The sequence below is a fragment of the Brachyistius frenatus genome, unplaced genomic scaffold (genome assembly GCF_029030835.1).
Source record: "Brachyistius frenatus isolate BFR_SWC_R1_liver_20210118 unplaced genomic scaffold, ASM2903083v1 Contig_261, whole genome shotgun sequence".
Taxonomy (NCBI): Eukaryota; Metazoa; Chordata; class Actinopteri; family Embiotocidae; genus Brachyistius; species Brachyistius frenatus.
The window spans coordinates 249,772-274,156 of NW_027210860.1; the positions used below are offsets into that span (position 1 = coordinate 249,772).

At 40.8% G+C, this 24,385-nt stretch overlaps 2 protein-coding genes across 7 annotated transcripts in view; one reads left to right on the plus strand and one right to left on the minus strand.

The window, feature by feature from the left end:
- The window catches only part of LOC138634427 (amyloid beta precursor protein binding family B member 2), a 40,127-nt gene extending 19,272 nt beyond the window's left edge, over positions 1-20,855 (plus strand). For 4 of the 5 annotated variants that reach the window (XM_069721343.1, XM_069721345.1, XM_069721342.1 and 1 more), the window contains exons 9-14: positions 11,492-11,606; positions 14,776-14,851; positions 18,118-18,198; positions 18,302-18,417; positions 18,535-18,717; positions 18,979-20,855. In XM_069721343.1, the coding sequence (XP_069577444.1) occupies positions 11,492-11,606; positions 14,776-14,851; positions 18,118-18,198; positions 18,302-18,417; positions 18,535-18,717; positions 18,979-19,158 (751 nt within the window). In that variant the 3' untranslated portion in view covers positions 19,159-20,855. Of the gene's footprint in view, positions 1-8,312; positions 8,593-11,491; positions 11,607-14,775; positions 14,852-18,117; positions 18,199-18,301; positions 18,418-18,534; positions 18,718-18,978 lie in introns of those variants that run through there. The other variant, XM_069721346.1, reaches the window with a different exon arrangement.
- Positions 20,856-20,947: 92 nt separating this feature from the next.
- The window catches only part of LOC138634426 (putative methyltransferase NSUN7), a 34,577-nt gene continuing 31,139 nt past the window's right edge, over positions 20,948-24,385 (minus strand). For both annotated transcript variants that reach the window (XM_069721340.1, XM_069721341.1), the window contains 2 exons: positions 22,415-22,682; positions 20,948-21,610 (listed from right to left, as the gene is read on the minus strand). In XM_069721340.1, the coding sequence (XP_069577441.1) occupies positions 21,198-21,610; positions 22,415-22,682 (681 nt within the window). In that variant the 3' untranslated portion in view covers positions 20,948-21,197. The remainder of the gene's footprint in view (positions 21,611-22,414; positions 22,683-24,385) is intronic.

Below are 24,385 nucleotides of genomic sequence, written 5' to 3' on the forward strand. Positions count from 1 at the left end.
TTAAAAATAGAACATTTAATTGAACAAGTCAATAAAACCACACTCTCATTTCTGTAGGTCTATAACTAACAGTTCTTTTCATTGTAAATTAATCTGCTCAGTGTTTTCTCAATTAATCTTTTTTTCAACAAGGTGACAGAAAATTATGAAAAAAAAAAAAAAAAAAAAAGGTCCAATATCACAATTTCTTCGAACACAAAGTAACAGCTTTGGATTTCTTGTTTCTAATACCCCAAAATATTCAGTTTGCTATCAAATAAGACAAAAATCTCTCACAAAAATGTGGCTACTTAAATGATTAATTTCAACACTCATTGATGACAACTTTCTGTGAATTGAATAACTGATTAACTGACTAATCATTTAAAAAAAAGTCTGTATTTGACCTTTTAGTGCATCTGTTCATCCAATTTTTAAAAAAGTATATATATATATATATATATTATCTTACTGATCTACTGTGTAATGTTGTGCAGCCATATTGACAGTTTAGATATATATGTCTCTGAGATTTCTGCTTGCAGCCAAAGACAAGACAGCCTGATGGCATTTAATCCGGGGTGTTCCCACTGATATAAACAATACACTTGCGAAATTCAACAGCAACATTTCTTTCTACAAATATTTATGAAGTGTGGATCGTCCACAGAACACACAAACTGTTTCGTTTGTATGCTAGAGAGAGAGAGTGAACACATATTCGTGTGGTTTTAGTGGACCAACCCTTTAAAGAAATCAACATATCCACTTCAGAGAGAAAGGCTGCACATGTGTGTGCAGGAAACGTAACGATTTATCGCACATGCAGCTAATTAGGTTACACGCAAACGGTATGATCCCAACTGCATTGAGAGTAGAGCTCAGAAAAACGCCGCACTCACTCGACACCAAATCCCAGCGCTTTTCCACCCTCTCTCTCTCTTACCCACACAAACACACGCACACACACACACACGCACACGCACACGCACACACACACACACACACACACACACACACACACACACACACACACACACACACACACACACACACACACACACACACACACACACACACACACACACACACACACACACACACACACATTAGTAACATACATGAATCTCACTGAAGCTTTGTCTGAGTCGAGAGTATTGGCTGTTATGGACAAAAACAGACGAGCGCACACACACTCCAATGCTCACACACCCCAGAGCAGTGTGATGTATAAATGATCAAGAGCAGAGAGAACAGCAGGACATCATCTTTCTCCCTCTCTCGCCCACCCAGAATCCCTCTTTTTTTCCCCCCTCATCCCTCATCCCTCGTCCCCCACACCCATACTCTCTGTGTCTCTCCATCTCACCCACCCACCTAACTGCACTCTTGAATATGTAATGAAATATGACGAGTGTTGACACATGGGTACTGTGTGTGCTTCCTCCGCATGTTGCCCCTCCCTTTCTCCTTTGCCTCTCTACCACGACAAACGCTTGGAATTGGGTCACAAAGCTGCATCAACATAAACTGGGGTCGTGTGTGTTTCTGCCTTTTGCTATAAAACGCCACATTCACCATCAGATTTGTAAATCTGCGAGTTTTCGTAGAAATAACGTGGAGGTACAGAGGATGAATCAAATGAAGGCATAGCTGCTGCTGTCAACAACATCAACTGCATGCTCAAATCACACAAGGAGCGTTGTGTGCTGTGCACGCTGTTTAATACACTGTAGACAAAAGTTTTATTTTTATTTTGACTTGATTTCTGTTCTAGTTCTTTGCTGCCTCTGGCAATATCGGTGATTGTGTAAGTGTTTCTGTCTGCCTGTGAGTGTGTATGTGTGCATAGAGATAGCGAGTGTGTCATGTGGTACCAGTGATGCAGAGATGTGGGGGGGGGGGGGGGGGGCTCCTCTGGCCTCGGGTGCTCATTTTGCTGCTCATCTTGGAGCTGTAAACAAGTTTACGGTGTGGAGAGGTAATTACGCACAGACATTTTACATTAGGCCTAATGGCTGTGGGCCATGACTAATTCACCAGGCCGCAGAGGGGTTTACCCTGTTCAGTTGTCACACAGACTTTAAGTACTGCAGTGCTGCTGTGGCTGGACGAGGTTTTACTAGTGCTGCCTTCGGTTCGCGCCAATATGGCTCAAAAATTCTGTTTTGTGGACTGCTCCATGTATTTGTTTTGTCTTTGTTCGGCCTTACTATTAAAGGAGTAGTTCAAAATTTTGCGAAATAAGTTTATTTGGTTTCTTAGACAAGATTGATACTACTTTTACATCAGCTCATTATGATATGGTTAGCTTAGCATAAGGACTGGAAGCAGGCAAAAAAAAAATGTATACGTTGTCATTCATTAAATAACAAGAAATTGACATAAAAATGCTGAAGACATATTTAGGGTGATTGTACCTCATACAACAGAAAGTCAAGTAAAATCTACTTTAGTTATAGTATGCCCGAAATCACAAATATGTCTCAGACTAACGTGCAGTTCAGTAAATGCTATACATAGTAGGCAGAAAAAGCAGAAGAAAAATACAACACTGACAAATAGAATGACAATAGACATAAAAATGCAAAGAAATAATATAAAACATTGAGAGATATAACACAAATAATATCAAAAGAGTGATAAATGTAACATTTTCTCGACCCCAGATTTGTTAAAAATCTCTCGAAATTGCTATTGGTATCAACCTCAAGAATCCAGTATTGGCAAGGCACTAACTAAACTATTGGCTATCTAACCTAAATACCCGACTGTGCACCACAACATAGCATCAAAACTGCAGTAAAACAGGGATCATTTCTGTTAGCAGCTCTGTACACTCCTGTTACTGGTTCAGTAAAGTACCCTTTCCTTCTGCTCTCTGGTTTTATCTTTGGCTTTTATGACCTTTTTTTTTTTAATCACAATATTTTATATTCCATTACAATAAACTACAATTAACTTCAGTGATGAGCAACATTTGCTGTTTTCTGCAAACACAATTAGTGTGACTCAGGGGTCCAATTTTAAGAAACTGCTTCTTCGCAGCAGTGTGTTTTGATGTTTATTGAGTTTGGACCAATGAAAGTACATGTAGATTACAATGGTCCATTAAAAAAATGGAATTAATATGAAAGCCTGCCAGCAGAACTGTTTGCTCACTTAAAAAAGACACTTAGGGTGGATTTCTCTTTCACTAAGATTAACAATACTTACTACAGTTGTCATGAATATAGTTAAAGCTATGATTATAATACTCATAAAGACTAAGTTTGTTCTGTTAGTTTTAGAGTGCTTTTCTTTACTGATGATGATTTCATATTGCATCAGGTTTTAAAGAAAGCCATCAAAGAGTCTTGCACAACTGTTGCAAAAACAATGTTTTAGGTTAGGTTAGGTTAGGTTAGGTTAGGTTAGGTTAGGTTAGGTTAGGTTAGGTTAGGTTAGGTTAGGTAGTTACTTTATTAATCCCTGAGGGGAATTTTTTTTTCGCTACAGCAGCATACAGAAGCAATAAGATAATAATAGAACAATAGAAAAGCAATAAAATAGCAGTAAAATAGCAGTAAAAATATAAAATATAACTATAAAATATAAAATGCACAGTATATACAGTACAGTATATATCTATATATATATATACAAACAACCAAGATATACAAACAACAATAAACAAAAAAAAAGAGTCATTGGAAGTGTCTTGATATAAATCTACCTGACAGCTGTTTTGATGTCACACACCTGTCAAAGTTCAATGTTGAAACTGGATCAGATCCACACCCATGTTGGACTTCAGCCGGAGTCACAACACTGTCAGTAATAATAGTAACCAGTTTAGCAGAAACCAATAAGTACAGCATGATATTTCCCTGCACACACGCACGCACGCACGCACACACACACACACACACACACACACACACACACACACACACACACACACACACACACACACACACACACACACACACACACACACACACACACACACGCACAGTGTACAGACACAATGTACACACACCTTGTCCTCTCTGCCTCCTCGTTTCCTTTTTGCTGACCGCAGAGTCACACAAACTTCCCTCTCAGATATTTCAAATCAGCATTTGGCTTTGCGGTTAGCATTCTGTATGTACTTTAAGTGCATTAGCATAGCGGGCAGTGCTACCCAGACACTCTGTAAAGCCGTTTGATAATGGAAGTCTGTGTGATGCCACCGTGCTGTGTGCGGGTGACAGATGGTTTGGAGGAGACATGAGTCTCTACTGAGCAATACTTGAAGTTTCAGACCAGAAGAAGGAACGATAGGGCAGGTTGGGGACTACTTACATTTGTGTTGTTTTCACTGCCTCTTAAAAGCCTCTTTTACAGTACCAGTAGTGGGACGCGTTAGTTTTATTACACCAGTTTAGCTCCTGAAGATGCATCAAAGTTGTTCTCAATAAAGTTTTAAAAAACATGAATTTAAATAATACACTACAATCTGCGGAAATAGTGTTTTATCTAAACTATTGAGCATTTAGATTCCTTATGACAAAAAAATGAAAAGGCAATATAAAACCATCAACACAATAGTAATTACTGATGTGGCTCTACTCCTTTGTCTTTTCATTGATTTATTGTTGTAATTTCCGTATCATTGTGGATGACCTGGCACAAAAAGTTTGCATTTGTCGTCAGATTCCTCATGAAAATAGTTCCCTTATTTTGTGTAAAATGCATGTTTTGTACTGCTCATGGTCAGTATTTGTACTTCACTAACTTAAAAAAAAATGAACAAAATCATTATATTTTACTGCAGAGTAAAATAAACTGTGCCTTACCTGTCCAGAAGCAGTACGGCTAGCTGCACATCACTTTTCAAACTTTTCAAAACCTAAGGTTTTTTTTTATTGATCGAAGGCCACACTGATATAAATGTGAGTCTTGTCTTTTGCTGGTACCTCTTTTTTTTTTTTACTTCAGCCACCTCAATGCAGTTGGCGTAATTGTATCAGTTGTTTCTGGCAGTAGTGGAATTGGTAGCTTCCTTTGCACCATCATGGGACAAATGGTTAGCGTTTGGAAAAATAAATAAATAAATAACCTCCCCACCTCCTGGACTTGGACCCTGAACTCCAGAGTGAAAGAGTTAAGCCACCAGGTCCCTCCTCACACTTACAGTATAAAGACTTCAGGAGCGTTTATACTTTGTCTTTTACCTCCGTCGAGGGAATTTGTCGCATGAGCTTCATAGGTGACCTAGTTCTGTTTACGTACATGTTCCTCTCATGTCTGGATGATGTCAGGTGTGTTAACACACATGTGATGCACTTTCCTTTAGTGTGTGCTTATTAGACACTTTGCCATGATACTGGACACTTACAGTCATATTTACAATTGATTATTAAAACCAGTGCAAAGGTTATAATGACAGCAATTTATGAGATAATCATAACAGATTCAGAGGATCTAAAAATATAACTGGGACCAAAATATGTGTAAATGATTCAAGCCTTTATTTTGAAAAGCCTGAGCCCTGTTTAAGTATGCGAAGGTGGGGTTCTCCTTCAGCTGTATATACTGTATACTAATGTTTCCACTACTACACACAGAGCTGTTGGTACTACTGATAGTGGGTGACTGATGGTTTTGTGCAGCTTTGTGAAACCCTCTCCGTACATCTGCAGCCGTGACCTCATTTAATCTCCAGGATCAAAGAGAGATTGGTAGTAGTGAGGCAGTCATCCTTTATTGAGCTCTGGAAATATGTGGACCACAGAGAGAAAAAAGAACACATGAGTGGTGGGAGTCTTGCTTTAACTCATCTCTCTGCTTTGGTGCATTCATACCTTTCATCTCCTACCTTTTTTTAACTCTTTTTTTTTTTTCTTCGTTCCTCCTCCTCCGCCATCCAGCCCCATGTGGGTCTCGTATATCGTTTCCAATCCTTCCTGCTTCACTCCCACCTTTTCATTTTGGTTTTCTGGCCTTCTGCCTTTCTAACTCAATGTCTTGAGATTTTGTCCATCTATCCTCTCTCCTCACTTTCCCGCCAAAATCTCCTCCGACATCTCGGAAGTCTGTGTGTCATTTATCCCGAGTTGTTGGTTGATTCGTTGCCTGCTTCTCTTTACCACGATACCAAAGTAAGCCCATCACTCTCTCTTCTTTTTCCTCTCTTTCTGTTGCCACACAAAGCTGCGTAAAGACAGACTCAACTAAATAAAGTGTAAAATATCCACATTTTCATTTCAGGTTAATTCATGAAAATCTATGTGTACCCTTAAAGAGGGAAATTTCTAAAATTGTTTTCCTTATTTGATCAACATACGTTAAAAGATGGCCTTACAGTCAACAATGTAGGTACCGGCTGGGCCCTGAGATCATGTTCTTGGTAGTAGTTTGTCAGTAACACACATATTATATGTTATGTGTAGTGTTTCTCAAACCTTGCTCAAATTTTTTTTGACAAACTGTTTGTTTTGTTGGCAAAAAGACAGGATTTTTTTGGCTGAATCTGTGCTGGTTAAATGTCAACTCTGTTCTCTCTCGCTCTCCGTCATCTCCTGATACAGGATGATACATGTTGTACGACAGACCAATTCACTCTTTAGTTCTTTCTGTTTGTCAGAAAACCGAATAACTATAGTGCTTTGATAACAGCTCATACATGCAACTCACATGACGAACTAAACATAAATAGGATTTAATGACAACACCCAGCTTTGTATCACCGGTTTTATTGATTTTTTTAATGTTCACGCCTTGAGGCCACAGAGAGATGGCCTTGTAACATACATAACAGTATACTGGGATTGCCAAATTTCAATTTTCCAATTTTGAAAAAAAGAAAATAAGGTGCGAAAAATGCTGGCTACTTGGAGAAATGCCAAAACAGGCAGAAAAACATGTCTCACTCTTGCTGTAAAAGTCTAATTAGATTAGCGCGATCATGACAATGCTGCAGGTTTGATGTGGTTCTTTCATCGGTAATAAAGCATTTGCAACACCTTCAGACAGACATTCACATGCAAATTAGTTGTAGAGAGAAACACATTTTGTTTTTTTTATGTAAATGGGGAGCAGCTTTTCGACACCGAAATCCAACTCCACCAAATGAAAGATGCTGAATAAGGCATGGAGCCTGAATTAGAAACTGAGCAGAAGGAAGTAGAATGGAAAGTTAAAAAAAAAATCATGAATGAAATCGAAACGCAGTGAAACAGAGAGAAGGAGATGCATTTTAATACTACAAGTGCACACACACACACACACACACACACACACACACACACACACAGACAGGCAGTTTATATACTGGAAATGTTGAAGTAGTCTCCATATGTCTCTATGTGTGTGTGTTAGTGTGTGTGTGCATGTAGGCAAATATACCGGCTGTTTGGAGAGCAGTTGTAACAGCAGTTGTGATGCTCTGACACCGGAGATAAAACTCTTGTTTGAAATAATCTGCCAGCTGCTGCCACACACACACACACACACACACACACACACACACACACACACACACACACACACACACACACACACACACACACACACACACACACACACACACACACACACACACACACACATACGACTGCCTCTTACTGAGTGGATCATCAAAGAATCAAAGACGGTCAATGTTTGAATTAGTGCTATGTTCTTTATTCAGCCTGTGCCTCCTTTGTAGTGATCTGGATAATAGAGTATCTCAGAGTATACGGTGAGTGGCTGGGATGAGCTACAGTGTTGAAGTAAATCACTCTTGGGTTGCATCGCCTTTCTTTTTTGGGGGGCTTGTCCCGTCGTGGAGAAAAAAAAGTAGTGAGTAGAAGAGTGAGAGGGGAGAGAGCTGAAATGAAGATTAAAAAGCAAAAAGCAAAGAGATGGATTAAAGACATTTGGAGGAGGAGAAGGTAGAGGGAATTGGATTGAGGTGGGTATGAGGAGAAAGCTGCAGTAAAAGGTGTGTGTGTGTGTGTGTGTGTGTGTGTGTGTGTGTGTGTGTGTGTGTGTGTGTGTGTGTGTGTGTGTGTGTGTGTGTGTGTGTGTGTGTGTGTGTGTGTGTGGTGGGTTGGGTGTGTGTGTGGGGGGGCAGGGAGGGGCACAAGGTATCCTGTGTCATAATGTAGCAGAATGCTAATACACTGACATGAAAAGTACACAGAGCTGAGCTCCAGTACACACACACACACACACACACACACACACACACACACACACACACACACACACACACACACACACACACACACACACACACACACACACACACACACACACACACACACACACACACACACACACACACACACAGGAGCACCTCACGGGAAGACAATAACTGAAGTGCAAGAACTTTGTGTATGTTTCTGATTCAATATGTTGTGTGTATTAATGTTTTTTCTTTGCCTTCCCAATCACACCGTCCTCCCTTTCTTTTGTTTTTCTTTCCCCACAACACACATTTCTTCCATTCTGCCTATTCTCATCCCATCATTCTCTTAACACATTCATTCTCTCCGTACTGTTTCCTCCACCACCATCATCGTGTCATTTCTTAATCCCTACCACCAACAACCCCCCTTCCCCTTCCCCTCCCACCTCCCCCTGCTTCCCGGGACACAGAGAAAGGTAACTGCTCTTTGTGCTGCGCTCAGATGTGATCTTGCTTCCCTCCATTGTTTTCAGATATCGTGTGTGCAATCACATCTGTCACTGCAGGCGTCAAATCAGTGGCTTTGCTTCGCCCAGAGTCACTGTTGCACTTTACAGGAGTGCAGCAGCAATCTACTGAAGGTCTAAATCAAAACTGGCCACAGGCTATTTCCTATTAAGAGTTGCATGCTGTTTTATAGCATTTTGATCCCCCAGAGAGGGCACAGAAGTCATAAAAGAACCATTTGTAGTGTGCGAAGCAAGGCCACTCGTGCTGCTTTGGAGACGCACTGCTCAAATGTCCCTGAATGAAGTGCAATGGACACCACACACACACACACACACACACACACACACACACACACACACACACACACACACACACACACACACACACACACACACACACACACACACACACACACACACACACACACACACACACACACACACACACACACACAGTCAAACATCGTCAAACATCCTTCCTGGCCACAGGCGGAGGGCATTATCGACCCAAAGTGTGTGAACGCACAATTAAGTGGAGGAGACAGGCTTGATAATGGACTCATAAACACAAAGAGCCTGCTGTAATAAATGCCAGCTGTGTTTGCCATATTTTTGTTTGTGTCTGTGGTTATTCTGGAGTGTGAGAAGTATGTGTGTGTGTGTGCATGTGTGCATCTGGTGACACTGCCCCCCCCCCCCCCCCCCCAAAAAAAAAAAAAAAAAAAAAAAAAAAAACACCCTTCACTCTGTATTGTCTGATTACTCAGTCATTTCTGTCCTGGCTGGAAACGCATCTTCCTACCTTTTGTTCTACAGCTTGTCTCACCTGTTAATGAGGAACAAATGCGTTCATCTAGTATGTGTGTGTGTGTGTGTGTGTGTGTGTGTGTGTGTGTGTGTGTGTGTGTGTGTGTGTGTGTGTGTGTGTGTGTGTGTGTGTGTGTGTGTGTGTGTGTGTGTGTGTGTATCTCCCACATGCAGCTAGCTGTTTTCCATCTGCCACCCACACTCCTCATTTTTTTCTGCCATGTGGCGCCACTGTGAAGCTCTAGGCATGTAATTTCCTTGGGCACTGCGATACACATCTGCCTCCGTGCTTGCATATGATTGTGTGTCTTATCAGTAAGTGTGTAATTGTAGCCAAAATAGGCAACCATCACTTTCAGTTCATAAATGACAGACTTGTTGTTTATGGCTCAGCGACACATCTCAAATGTTAAAGGGGCTTTAAGTAACATGGTAAATCCTGATTGGTGAATAATGTATTGCAACACCTGCAAAGCTTAAGGGCAGCTGCTATTTAATGAAGTCATTACTTCACAATAAATGAGTGAGATAATTAAAGCACAGCTCTAACAAGAAACATCCAGACATGAGGTAAATATATCATGATGCAAAATAGGGTAATAATGATTCTGTTGTCATTTGTGTTTTTTTATTTCTTGGAACTTTTTCTGGCTGCACTTTTTCTCCACTGCTGAACAGATGTCATTGGAAACAGGTGCAAGGAGAGGATTGGAAAGTTTGTTTGTGTTCAGAAAGGAAGACAAGTCCAAGGACAAACTATTTTTGATGTTTGCAATGAGTCACACCCAAATAGCACATATACAGAATATAGAGAAAAGATGTAAAACTCACACCAGTCGAGCAACCCTCAGAGGAATATGAAAAAAATGGGTGAAGGAATTGCAATTGGAAAGTAATCAAGATATTTCCAGAAACTATAGATAAAGACAAAATGTATCCCAACAAGCTCAAGAAAAACTGCCGCAGGGAAATATTAGACATAAATTGGCAATCATATCTGCATATTGTCTCGAAGCTAAGTGTCTGTTGGGAGATTCCTGAAGCCCTTAAAGAAGTGTTTGATCACCAATATCTAACAATGTTCAAAAGTGGCTCTCCAAGGAAAAATACCAGGACGCTTTGAGATGAAAACTATAATTTATTTGCTGAAAATCCAGCTTGCAGGGGCTATTCAGTGCATTAAACTTAAGTGGATAAAATCCTGCTCTCCCACTTACAATATATGGAAATGAAATGTATTATGAAATGGAACAAAAATTATTACGGCAAAAATTTAATTTACAAAAAGATGGTATAATCTCGTGATATAATTCAAGGATTCTTCATGTTATTAACTCAATGATATGCAATTATTCTCTCATATCCCTTTTCACACATTCAAACACACTTACACCAAGATACAAGCTGAAGTTCTGTAATTCCTTTCTCATGGGGGAAACAATGAGCCTCTGTTTTCTTGAGTTTCCTTCTTTTTCTCTCTGCTATATTATCTTTTGCCTCCACCAGTTAAATGTTTGGTGTGTAGAATTTATGAAAAATAATATCATATTTATAACTATGTTTTGATTCATTTAGAATCATCTAAAACTAAGAATTATGACTTAGTTAGCTTAGAATGAGCCCTTCATCACCATCTCTACATTGGGGGGCGGGTATTTACAGTAGCCCAGGCAGGACAAACCAAACATTGGTTTCATGGTCAGCATAGATTCTCCCACACTTGGAGGCATCCTTATCACTCGATGCCACCAAATCCTGTGCACTACTCCTTTAATTGAAAAGTTTATCTTCCTTGTATAATCATAAACATTGGAGGGCAGCTGAGAAATTGAAAGAAACCCAAATTATTCACTGAAATTGAAACCAAAATAAGTTTACAGGCTGGAAACACAGTGTCTCCTGTATAATAGGACAACAGAGATTCTTACTTACAGCCCCTTTAACGTAGAAAAGTGTTTGGTTCACCTGCTGTGAATGCGCTGAGATAAACATTGAGTTTGTGTATTATCTGCATGGGAAATTCATGCGATGACTCCTGCGTCTTCTGTCTGCGCTCCAGGGATTTTGCCTATGTGGCCAGAGACAAAAACACGCGGGTGCTGAAGTGCCACGTGTTCCGATGTGATACCCCCGCTGCAGCCATCGCCACAAGTCTACACGAAATCTGCTCCAAGGTGGGTGTCATTACCATCGCCGTCTCCACATGAATGAGCTCATCTGCTGCTCTGAAACAAGTTATCAGGCTTTAATCAGTGCCACGACTGCAGAGAGAAAAGAAATCTATTTATGCTGATGTGGTCATCCACAGCTTCTCTTTAATGCTGCAACTTAGATGATACTTTTACCTGCATGTTTTTGAAAGCGAATGGCCGTGGCTGCAAACACAATCTCTGTTATCTTTGAGTCGGGAAGTAAAAGCTGAGAGGGGAGATACAGGGGAGTTTTAAAAGCCTTTACAGTCAGGAGATTCAGGTTACAGAGCATATGCAGTGTTTCTTGAAAATAGTTTTCTGTGTGTGTGTGTGTGTGTGTGTGTGTGTGTGTGTGTGTGTGTGTGTGTGTGTGTGTGTGTGTGTGTGTGTGTGTGTGTGTGTGTGTGTGTGTGTGTGTGTGTGTGTGTACATATATATATATATGGATGTGTGTTAATGCTCAGTGAATTATGGTTTCTTAAAGGTGCAAAAGATGCATCGTTTGATTCACACCCTCTCTCTCTCTCTCCCAAAGATATTGCACTATGCATATAAATCTTTCAAAATCTCTTAATGTGCATATAATTTTAATAGATATAAAAATAGATAGAGCTATGATTCATGTGTGATCACACATTTTTTGCTCCATATAAGTGGATGCTGATTCTTTATCCAAAATAAATGTCCAGAGCGGCTGCCTCAACCGGCAGGATGAGAGTGAAAGGGAAAATAGTCCCTAATGAATGCTCTTTTTACCTTGTTTGAGTAATGTTTGATGAACAATACAGCACCCAGCTGTTATAGGAAAATAATGAGCCTTTTTCTTGAAAATATATATATATATTTTACATTAGTGACCTGTTTTTAAAGAAACCTGTCCTTTGTAAGATATAATGGACAGAAATGGAGAGTTGGACTGAATGCCGGACTGTTATTGATGATAACACCTGATCTTATTAAAAGCCTTTCTGATGACTTCCTGTCAGGCTTATTCTGATTTCTGTAGTTAGTCTGGAATATTAATGCTGTCTGTAATACAATGAAGGCCAGTAAAAGATGTTCTATTGAATTAGATTTAGGCTATTTATTGATTTTGACCACTTTATTGGATTATTGTTGTAAATTTTAGTCCTGTATATATGTATTTTTCTTTTTTTTTCCCATGTGAAGCACTTTGAGTTGCATGTTTGTACTATATTTACAAGCCTAAGTTTTGACATAAAATAGATGGCATAAAAACCACACAACACAAAACTTTTGAATGCATCCACATGGAAAAGTATGGAAACATGCAGTGCCCTAGGAGAACCTGGATGGTTGAGTCAAAACGGTCAAAATATTGAGTCTGGGACGCTGGACACTTTTTACCCTTAGCAGTCGCCATCATGGCTTCATAGTGGACAACAGCTTACTTTCAAACTGCTGGAAATAGTGGCTGAGGAAGCTGCAGCAGTTGCAGAATGCCATTTTATACCAATCAGTATATTTATTGTGTAAATGAAACAGAACACATGGAACAATTTATTTTTAGGTAAAATAACCAACCGCAGCCGGCAGATATGTTTACAGGTGATGCATTCATATCGTATAGTTATTTCCTGTAAGTACAGAACAACAGTGTAAGATTCAAGACTACCCTGTCAAAATGCACAACTTAAGTGTACCACCTGTAAGTGTACTAAATTTAAGTGCACTAACGGAAGTACGCGACTGAGACACAGCCACACACTTCTGTATACAGAGAGAAACCAGTGTGTCCTCAGACCAGCAGTGACCTTGCAAAGGATGACTCTACCTGGAACTACAGATATTCTCCCTTAGAGGCATCTCGACCCATTTAGAGAGAAAAGAGGGTTTTTTTTTTAATTTCTCCTTTAATTTCTTCTTATCTCTAACCCCAAACTGAAGGGAGAGTGTGTATCAGTGGATCTGTATGTGTGCGCGACCATGGCTCTTCACACCTTCACACTGCCTATTTTAAACGCAGTGGTAGTTTTCTCTTTACTGCAGGGGAGAAACTTGGTGACCTGAGTCTTGCAGCTGCGCAGCGTGCTGATTGGGCCTCCTCGGACTGTGTGTGAGGGAGTGTGTGAGTGCGTGCGTCTTCTTGCATGTTCCCCTGTGAGCAGAGTTGCAGACTCACCATAGACTTTGATTAATGACACCTACAATTAATCAAATATCTGTAGCAGGAAGAGGGTGCAGTGGCTCAGTGCAGGGGCCATGCAGAATATTCAACACTGTTTAAAGTGTGCGTGTTGCAGAAGAGCAGTAGGGAAGAAAATCGAGAGAAAAGAAAGAAAATCGGACACTGGGATTTAAATATAGCATTTGGAGGAGAAGGAAAATGTTCAATATTTTTCTTACCGTCAACAAATTGCATGAAATGGCCAAAACCAACAACTGACTGATTCTACAACAAGTATTACCTGATGAAGATTATTCCACCGTACCACAGACCTCCATTGTTGTCCAAAAACGATTAAATACAGATCAATGTGCCACACCAATATAATCTGGTGATGTTCTTTTATTACAGTGAACATGAACATTGTAGTCTATTTGGAATTGATCCTATATACGCTCTCCTGCTGCCGTAAATACTCAGTGTAGTGCACCAAATCTGTGGCTGAAAATAGTCCTTCACAAATCTACTATTATTTACCCCTGTTGGAGAAGCATTTGCTAAAAACGACATCACTCAGCTATTTTGGGAAATGACTTAGCCTTTTGAAGAAACACTATTACATATTTTGACTAGATTTTTATGATTTAGGTCTTCAGTAGAAACAAAGTTCCTTCAGTATTTACAAATGGACGAACATTGTTCTTTTTCACCGGTATTTGTTGACAATAGCAAAAATATAGCGAATAGCAAGCTTCATCCTTTAAATTTTTTTTCATCATTTGTGTGCTTTAACTGTGTATTCATCAGATAATTTAATCTTATTTGAACTCTGTTGTGCCTGTTTGTAACCAAACCGTTCCTTCTCTTGTTCTCTTGTTCATATTCTGATCGCTTTCCTCTTTTAATTTTCTTCTTCACCTGTTGTCTTCTCTTTCTTCCCCCCTTCTTCTTCTGATCATTTTGTTTTTCACACCTTGAGTTCTTCCACCTCTCTCTCTATTTCTTTTCCTTCTCCTTCTTTAGATAATGGCTGAAAGGAAAAGTGCCAAGGCTGCAGCTGGCAGCTCCTCCCAGAACGGCTCTGATGTACCGCTACAAGGTACACACACACACACACACACACACACACACACACACACACACACACACACACACACACACACACACACACACACACACACACACACACACACACACACACACACACACACACACACACACACACACACACACACACAGAGTCGGGTTTCCATCACTTTAGAGGACATTACAATGACATTCACTTCCTGGAGACTTACAATAACCCTAACCATAAAATTTGTTTGCTACTACTAACTATTATATATTAACTGTAACTTAAGATGCAATGATTTACACTATAGGGACTTGTTTATTGTCCCTAAAAGGGAGGCTGGTCTCCACATTGTGACTGTGTAAACAGATTTATATCTCCACAACATAAGTAATACAAGAACACACACACATATATTAAACGTATTTCTGTGAGTCTTGGTCCTTTGTAGTTCCCTCGTGAAAGAATTGGATTTGTCAGCCGTGTGCTATCTTCCCTGTTGTGGTTCCTTGCCTCCGATTACAGTAGTCTTCCACATCTACAACCAAGTATATGCCTTTTTAAAAGATGATTTTGTTGCCTCAGGAGCAACCATGAACATTTGTTAATAGAAAAGATAGCAGTGTTTGGTTCAATTACATACAGATAATGCTGACTCCAGAACAACTCCTTGCTCAACAATCACACAGCCTTATCCTCCCAGCGCTAATTCTATTCACTGTTTTCTATTTTGCTAATTCCCACTTCTTGTTCCTCTCAGTCCCAAGTAATTACAGTAGGAAAGAGAAAAAGCACCAGCACAATTCATCCGCGGCTATGACTTCAGCTGGCGTGCGTATCTGCTGAGCGTAGGGGAAAGGAGCTCCGGCATCAGAATATAAAACAACTATATCGGCTCTTCACTTACAGAGGCAGTCAACCTCATTAAAACCCAATTAGTGTTTCTTTGAGGTAAGGCCTGATGCCCCACATCCCCCATCCCAACCCCAGGATTAAAGAATTTATTGGTTAAAGATCTCTCATATCTTTCATAGATGCAACTTGCTTGAAGTTTTCATTCAAAAAGCATTTGGTGTCCAGTGAGAGGTGTTGCTCTTGCAGTGGATAGACCAGTCCACCGGAGCTGGTTTTGCAGTGAATGGAAAACAGTTATTGCTTTCTATTATTCTATTATTATCTACTGCTTCCTGTATGCTGTTGTAGCGAAAAAATTTCCCCTCGGGGATTAATAAAGTAACTACCTAACCTAACCTAACCTATTGTGCTTGCCTGAAGTAGATCTCTTAAGGGGGGCTGGTAGCACAATCTCGTGTTGGGACACAATTGAGGAGATTAGCACCAAATGATTTGGGATGAGTGCCAACATCATGATAACAGCCCTGCTGTCCTCATTGGATCCTGAGTGTCTGAGATTTACTTTAATATGGAATTGATGTTTTAAAAACTTTCCACAACTCGTTGTTCATGTAACTACAGTTTGTAGAGCTTTAGCGCTAGACACTAAAATGATGAGATATTTTGGGGAAGAGTAAACTGCTGAGTTGAGTCCAGGCAAAATCCATTATCCCAACCTTTCCATACTTCATACTCACGTAAACCTGAGTACTCTGGTTTTTGAGTAACCAGGTTACAGCAATTTCTGATTTCTGTTGTAACCACGTTACTAAAGTTCATGAAATCATTGTGGGGGGAAGTTGCAGGTGTCCTACCTCTGACCGGGGTCAAAATCCACATCAGAGAGGCATCAAAACATTCCTCGTTCTTATGTTACACTTTAAAGCCTCTGTGTGTAGAAATGTAATATAATACACGTTTTTTTCAAATTATTCTATGACAAACATTCAATCAAATAATACAGTATATGTTTACTAATTTCCTGTTGCAGTTGGCTCTCATTTATGATATCCTTGCTAACAAGTAATAGAGCATGCAGCGTACCATAACTGGGATTGACCCTGGTGCAGATTTGTTTTTCCTCAAACGCCCCCCACACATGATATATCCCAAATGATAGAGGTTTTTCTCCCTTACAGAGGAGGGTTTTTTTTTCCTCCCTAGCTTATGTGGGAATTGTTAAATTGTTGGGTTTCTCTGTATAATGCTGTAAAGTTCTGCTGTAAGGACTTTAATGTGTTAAGTGCCATGAAATAACCTGTGTTGTGATTGAGTTGATAGGCAGAATCAAATCACCATTTCCCAGCATGCTTTCTTCCCAGCATGGTCTAACATTTCAGAATAAAGGAACCAAGTGATATAGGTCGAAATTAGCCCAGCTGTTCCAGACTGTTGCTCACAGCATCAGTTTTCTTTGCTGTGATTATAGTCTGGAAACCGTGCTCACATCAAGGTTTACTTTTACGGGTGGGCCAATCAGTTACCAGTGGGGGTGGCTCATTGCTATGATGTTGAAGTCAAGCATTTTTTTTTCTCAATGTAGTTGCAGTGAAGGTAGAGTTTCAGCACATATGGAGGTCATTTCCAATTGGCTGAAGGCTGCTCCAATAGTTTCAGAATTAAACCCAATGTCTACACTCAGTAAGATGCAGCGACTGGAAACAATTTCATATGTAGAGTGCCAGGCCATAAACCATAAACCAAGATGGGAAGATGGTGTAAATACCAATCACAATCAGTAGTGTTTGTCTGTGATATAATATGAAAGAAAAATTAGCAAACTGAAATGGTCTGTGACAAAAAGCCTACTTAAAAGTCTTATATTAGTAGCTTCTTCTTTTAACATTGTGTTAATTTTTCCTTATTCTATCTTGTAGCACATTGAAAGATTGACAATCCCAACCAACATCTAACAACAGTCAACTACTTTTGGTATCGACTGTATCAGAAATCATCCCAAGCTTGTGGATCTAATTGTGTGGTGTGTGTTAAAAGTCAGGTCCTGAGGGTAGAAGATGATAACATCTGCATTGATTGAGATGCAGGTGATACAACATGTTAGATCACCCTCATTCATTGTGTGCGGCAGTCTTTTCTGCCTACCAGCCATCTTATAAAGAGGCACAGCTGGGTTTTCATACAGAACCATCCACCATCCCTCTGAAAACCTGCATGCTTCTGTGGGTTGTTTCATGCCCGAATCATGTCAACAGCACCCTAAAATATTAAAATATTCATCATGGTTTGTTTATTTCTGTACTTTAAGCCAATTATCCTGTGTGGACTTCTGTTTTGAAACGTTGCGTTAGATGTTGTCGTGTGATAAAAATTTCCCTCAGGCGATATGTGTGCGAGTATGTGCGTAGTATAATGTTTGTTTGCCTGTTTTCTCTCTGCAGAGTTTCCCATGCCAAAGACTGAGTTGGTGCAGAAGTTTCATGTGCTGTATCTGGGTATGACTTCTGTGTCTCGACCTATAGGTAAAACTGAGCCCATGCACACACCATGAGACATTCTGCATTATGGGGTGAATTCCTCCATGTACTGTATCCCTGTTCACACTCACCTGTGTTTTGACCCCAGGTATGGACATCATAAATGGGGCCATAGAAAACCTTCTGTCCACCACAGGCAAAGAAGACTGGATTCCCGTCATACTGAGTATTGCTGACACTACTGTGGCTGTCATCAAAGAAAAGGCAAGGGGATTTTTGTTGCTATCCTGAGGACTAACAAATAAATAAAAGATGTGAATTTGCTTATCAATTAGGGAGGACGGTCTAATAAAGTTCAGATTTTCTTTGATGGCTGTACAGGAGGAGGAAGAGGAGGCACTGGTGGAGTGCCGTGTCCGTTTCTTGTCCTTCATGGGCGTGGGACGGGATGTGCATTCATTTGCCTTCATTATGGACACTGGGAGCCAGCATTTCCAGTGTCACGTGTTCTGGTGTGACCCCAATGCAGGCAGCGTGTCTGAGGCTGTGCAGGCTGCTTGTGTGGTAAGCTCGGGAAACTAAAGTATGAAAGTAAAACATTGTGGTTTTGTTAAATCCTGACTGACCTGAAGTAACTGGCTGCAGCGAGGTTCATGCTTTTTTTGGGGGGCATTTTTGTCTTTTTTGTCTTTACTGATTGGAACAGTGTAGAGGTAGACAGAAAACAAGAGAAGAGAGAGGGACATGGCATGCAACATGTCATCAGCTGGATTCTAACCGTGGCCCTTGACCCCGGTTACATAACTGTATCCTCTTCTCCCTCAGCTCCGGTACCAGAAGTGTCTGGTAGCACGGCCGCCCTCCCAGCGCGCTGGCTCCTCCTCCTCCTCGCCTTCTGCGGACTCAGTGAGCCGGCGGGTGACCACCAGCGTGAAACGTGGTGTCCAGTCTCTCATAGACACTCTGAAACCCAAGAAACAGCCGTCAGAACTCCCCCAGCAATGACCGTCACCACTGACCACTGCACACCCCCTCCAGCCTGGAAGCCACTCACACTGTCACCACGACAACACCTAATCAGAACCAGCCATGGTAACCAATGATGTACATACAGTATAACAAACATCACTGCAGATAAAGGAAAAAGAGCGATCCTTAAATATGCCTGAAGATTCAAGAAAAAAAAAAAAAGAAAGAAAACTCACCTGTTTTGTTTGAAGGGGTGGAAAAGCTGCTGTCACTGGTTGAACTTTGACCTTTGAACTCTGCTTTGTCCAAGTGGAACACACCTCCTATATGTGGATTTCTGAGGTAAATGGATTACTCAATCAAGCACTCTACAGAGAGGATTACCGAGAGGAAAAATAGAAATATAAAATTTCTATTCACAGAGTGGTTAAGGAGCCACTCATGGGTTTACTCGTTTTTCTTTCCGTCTCTGTTCCCTTCTGAACTCCTGGACTAGATGAGCTACGGTAGCCTTCCGGGACAGAAAAGGTGTCGCTCTGCTGTCATGGGAATTTGACAGGTGAATGAAGAGAAGCAACCAAGACCAGACCAGATGAAGAAGACCTGGCAGCTGCATGCAGCTGCCCACCAAATGGCATAAACATGTTTTAGTCCCTTCAATGTGTGACAGACTTAGAAAAAGACAAAAACTTAACATCTCCTCAAAATGATGGATGAAGTGATTGTAATAATGAAGTGTATGTAAATGATTGTATGTAGGAAGAGAGAATTTAAGGGCAAAAAATGTGTAAGTATGAGGGAGAGGTGAGATGTTGGTGACAGAAAATGGGACAGAAGAGGGGTTTGATTTTGCATGTTTTCTTGATGGGGTACGTTTTATGTTGATTGATGAGTTAAGGGTCTCGATAAAAAGACTGGTGAAGACACAAAAAATAGATGCACAAGTCATCTCCACTTGACCATGGCTGGATTTACACTGGCACAAAAATAAATCTGGCCAATCCCCAACCCATACCTAAATACAAAGTACAATGAAGGATTGTAATTCAGTGATTTTTACTTTCCCTTCTTTAATAGATCAGTGAGAAAAAGTTAAACACTTTTTAATGTATTTTTAAGCTTTAAATGTGTTCAGATTCAAATTTGTTTTGCAGAATATTGTAAAAAAACAACAACTTGACTTTAAAAGCTCAAGAATGTTGAATTGCTTTGGTTCAAACTTTACAAATTCCTCAGGAATCTGCAGATGCCCAAGATTTATGTAGGAACAAGAAATTCCAAATTCCGACTTTGACTTTGGCAGATGTGAAGCACTTGTGGCTATTTGAACAGCAGTAAACAATAAGTGTTCGCTGCACTTAGACTAGCTCAAATCTGTGCCATTCACTAAGGATTAACTACGTTTTCTTTTCCTCAGTAAATCCAGCCAGTTTACTCCTACTCACTGACTAAATAAACACACAAATACGCACTTCTAGCAGTAAAAAAAAAAAAAAAAGAAAAAAGGCTGCTGTCACTGCTGTCAGAACTTTTTACAATGCTCCTGTTGCTCGGGGCCACCACCTGCACTCAACATGAACTCTGTGAATGCAGTCTAATCTAAATGGAAAAAAAACCTACACAAAACAAACAAGAGAGACGCTCTAAATCATTTCATTTCTATTCTACACCCATCTCTACACCGTGTAAATGTAATCTGTTGTGACAATAAATGCATTACCAAAAGGAAAAAAGGAGCAGCCTTTTCAATGTCCTTTCAATTTTCAGGTCAGTGAAACCCCATGTAACAGTTATTCATTGTGTAGTGACATTGAAATGACATTGGCCCGGCCCCATAAATATATACAGTTTGATTAGAGTCTTACTGTGGCAAGGTTGTTCTTTATGGCACACAACGACACTATAATAATGACCTCGTAGTATAACAGGTAATAATGGCTCTAGAAGCACTAAAATTCACATGCTCTGTGTAATCTGGCAGTTCAATAACACTGTATATAGTTTCATGTTAGATTTAGATTCTGATGACTTTATTTTAGGAGCATTTGACATGCACATTTGCACTTCCTTAATAGTTAGTGAGATTTGTCTATGCCATCTTTGGAGTGACCACCACTGGAACGGGAGGGGGAAGGATTTTGAGCAGGTACCTTCCAATTGCTGTAGCTGAAGGTGGGCCTGAATCCTGTTCGCCTGTGCTGGTGTGGGACGAAGTCGGGGAAGTGAACGGTAGGCAGTACTAGCACCACGGGCTTCAGCACCTCCTGTTGAGGTCGACGTAAACGGACAACTGGGACCACGGGGGTGGGAGGAGGAGCGGCAAGATGCAGGGCTGTGGTGAGGGTAGTAGTGGTGTCGAACATGGGGGTGTTGCTTTTAGGGGGTTTGTTAATTCCTGGTTTGGAGGAAGAGTTGGTGTTTTCTTGTTTGGAGTTAGAGAAGGAGCTCGACACAGTGCTCCTTAGGGGTTGCTGAACTTTGGGTTTTCCTGAAGTGCAAAAACACAATGAGAGAAGAGGAAGAGAACCAGATTTTGTAACTAAAATAGAGAAAGCATTGTAAAAAGGGGATGAGGGACAATATGACATTACTTGTTGAAGTATTTATCTTCAAACTAAACTTGAGTCCTTATTGTTCCTTATTGTCTGGTAAAATATCTAGTTACAGTCAGCAGCCAGTTAACTTAACCTAGTACAAAGACTGAACAGTAGAATACAGCTAGCCTTGCTCGTCAAAGGTGAACAAAAGTCCCTTTCTGTATGTATTTAACAAACATATTCACTTTAGAGGTGCTTATGGCCGTATTATATATTATAGTTGTTGGGACCCTTACAGAAAACCACATGAAAATCACATGCAAAAACATTTGTAAACACATCTATGTTTCCCGTGGGAAACGTGGTTTTGGAACATTTTCATGGTGTAATGTGTGAAGCCCATGTAGATTCCCATCTGACAACTTTTCCACATATTTTCCTCAAGATGTCATATGTTGCACCATGTGATATACATGTATCATACATGTGGTCCAGGTGGAAAACATGGGACACTCATGTGTTTTTCTGTGAAGGGAGGCAGGCAAGCTGTGTCCTCGGTTCTACTTGTCATGCTCAGTTACTGTAGCTTTCATTAGCTTGGTTTTTAATAGACACATAGGAGAGTGGTATCAATCTTCGCTGTAAGAAAGCAAATAAGTGTATTTGCCAAAAATTGCCAAAGTTCTCCTTTAGTCAGCTGTATGTACCTTTAATTACATACAACTGACTTCAGAGACTGAAGTAATCGTACCCACCTTGTGATGACGGCCATGTGTTTGGAAATCCCTGATGTCCACAGAAAGCAGTGGCACTGTTACTGGTCTTGATCTGGTAGTTTTTGGACTGGACACCGACAGACATGTTGGGCTGAGAGGAGCGACCATGGGCTGCTTTTTTCATCCTATTGGTGTGTCCGTTGGGCCCCTTTTTGTTGAGGTGGTTGGAGCTGATCCGGTCCAGTATTCCTTTGGCATTTGCCCTGGCAATGACTTTCTGTGGTTCCTCTTTGACCACTCTCTCAGGCTGTTGAGAAGTGACAAAGCAGTTACTTTAATTTTCTGAGAGATGACCAAATAATTGACCTACAAGGTACCAGATAACCTTAATAACTGTCATGACCACCTAAAATCCTGAGTCTTATTTAAGCAATATTACCCATTATTAGTATAGGGAGGAAGAGGAGAGGAGAGGTTTTCAAAGTCCTTTTATTTCACTATTGCAGGGAAGCAGAAATCACTCTTCAAGTAAAAACAAACAAACAAAATAACTAAAATAACGCATCAAAAAACAAATGAACAATCAATCACAATGATCAATATGTTCAGAAAGTCACCACCAGGTCTCCACCAACACCCACTGAGCACAAAATGTCCCCAACAGTCCACCTGTCCCTGAAGGCCTGTATGTTGTCCACCGTCTGATAGTAGGCGTGCTCCACCCTGAGTCGGGCCTTCAACAGTCCCTCCAGAACATTCACTGGATCCTCACTACCGGGACCCCGAGTCCGATTCCTGCGTGTCAGCCAGATAGCCAGCTTGGCAGAACCGGATAAAAGGTTCACCAGTATGTGGACAGCCTTCTTTTTTGAGCAATACTTTGGACCAAACATGAACAAAGTGAAAGAAAAGTTATCTCCACACCTCTGAAACCACCTTTTTAAAAAGTTCAAAGAGTGCTGAGAGCTGAGGACACTGAACAAATAAGTGTTCCAGGGTCTCAGTCTGACAGCAGAAACAACACTCCTCCCCCAGGTATGCTCTGTATCTGTTTGTAGCTATTGCCCCATGCACAACCCTCCGCTGGAGGTCTGCTGTCAGCTTTTCAACGGACAGTTGGTACAGGCACCTCCAGCTGCCCTTCGGGGAAACATCTGGGCCAAAGAACTCGGTCCACCTCGACTCCTTCAACCCCGCCAAAGAGCGCAAGTTCAGAACTTTAATGTAGATTTCATACATTACAAGAACTGCAGACAGAAGAAGAGAGAGGAGGACCAGTCAAGGAAAGAATGGAAAGATAATACTCCACTTCACGATGATAATGGTTGTAAAATGTCAAAGGTGAGGAAAATGAGGGACTGAGAATGAAAGAAGAGGAAATAATTAAGAGGGCGAAAAACTGGGAGGAGGAAAGGACGGAAAGATCAACTCAGGTCAGCTGATGGTTAACAACATATCAAGGGTCGTGTTCTGCAGGGGTCTGAAAGTTTTACTGTCCCCCTTTCAGACCCCTGTCTCTGACACAGACAAGCCAGCAAATGGCCCTAACATCTGTATTCCTACTTTCAGAAAGCCACCATGTCTTTGCTGCTGGCTGCAGGGTCACCTGCTGTCTCAGCAGCTAACTGCTATCCTCAATGACTGAATTATTCACAAGCAGAGTGTACACTATGGGGACAGGCAGCCTGTGTGAGTTTTGTGTGTATTTTGATGCAAATGCATTGAAGTGTTTGTCTGTAAATCTGTGTAAACAGGTACGTTTGCATATATGAAGTGTGAAAGTGCATATGTGTGCACTTCGCACACGTGTGTAACTGTGTGTGTTATACACACTGAAGGTAAGGTAAATATGTTTTAGAAGCATCTCTGTGATGCAGTCTTTGGTGGACGCCCTGAACTTCATTGATGCTAACTCATACAGACAGGGGGCGCTGAATTATTCAACAGACACTCTCCCTTGCCTCCCTTTCTTCCCCCTCACCCCTGTAAATCTCACTTCCCCTCCATCTC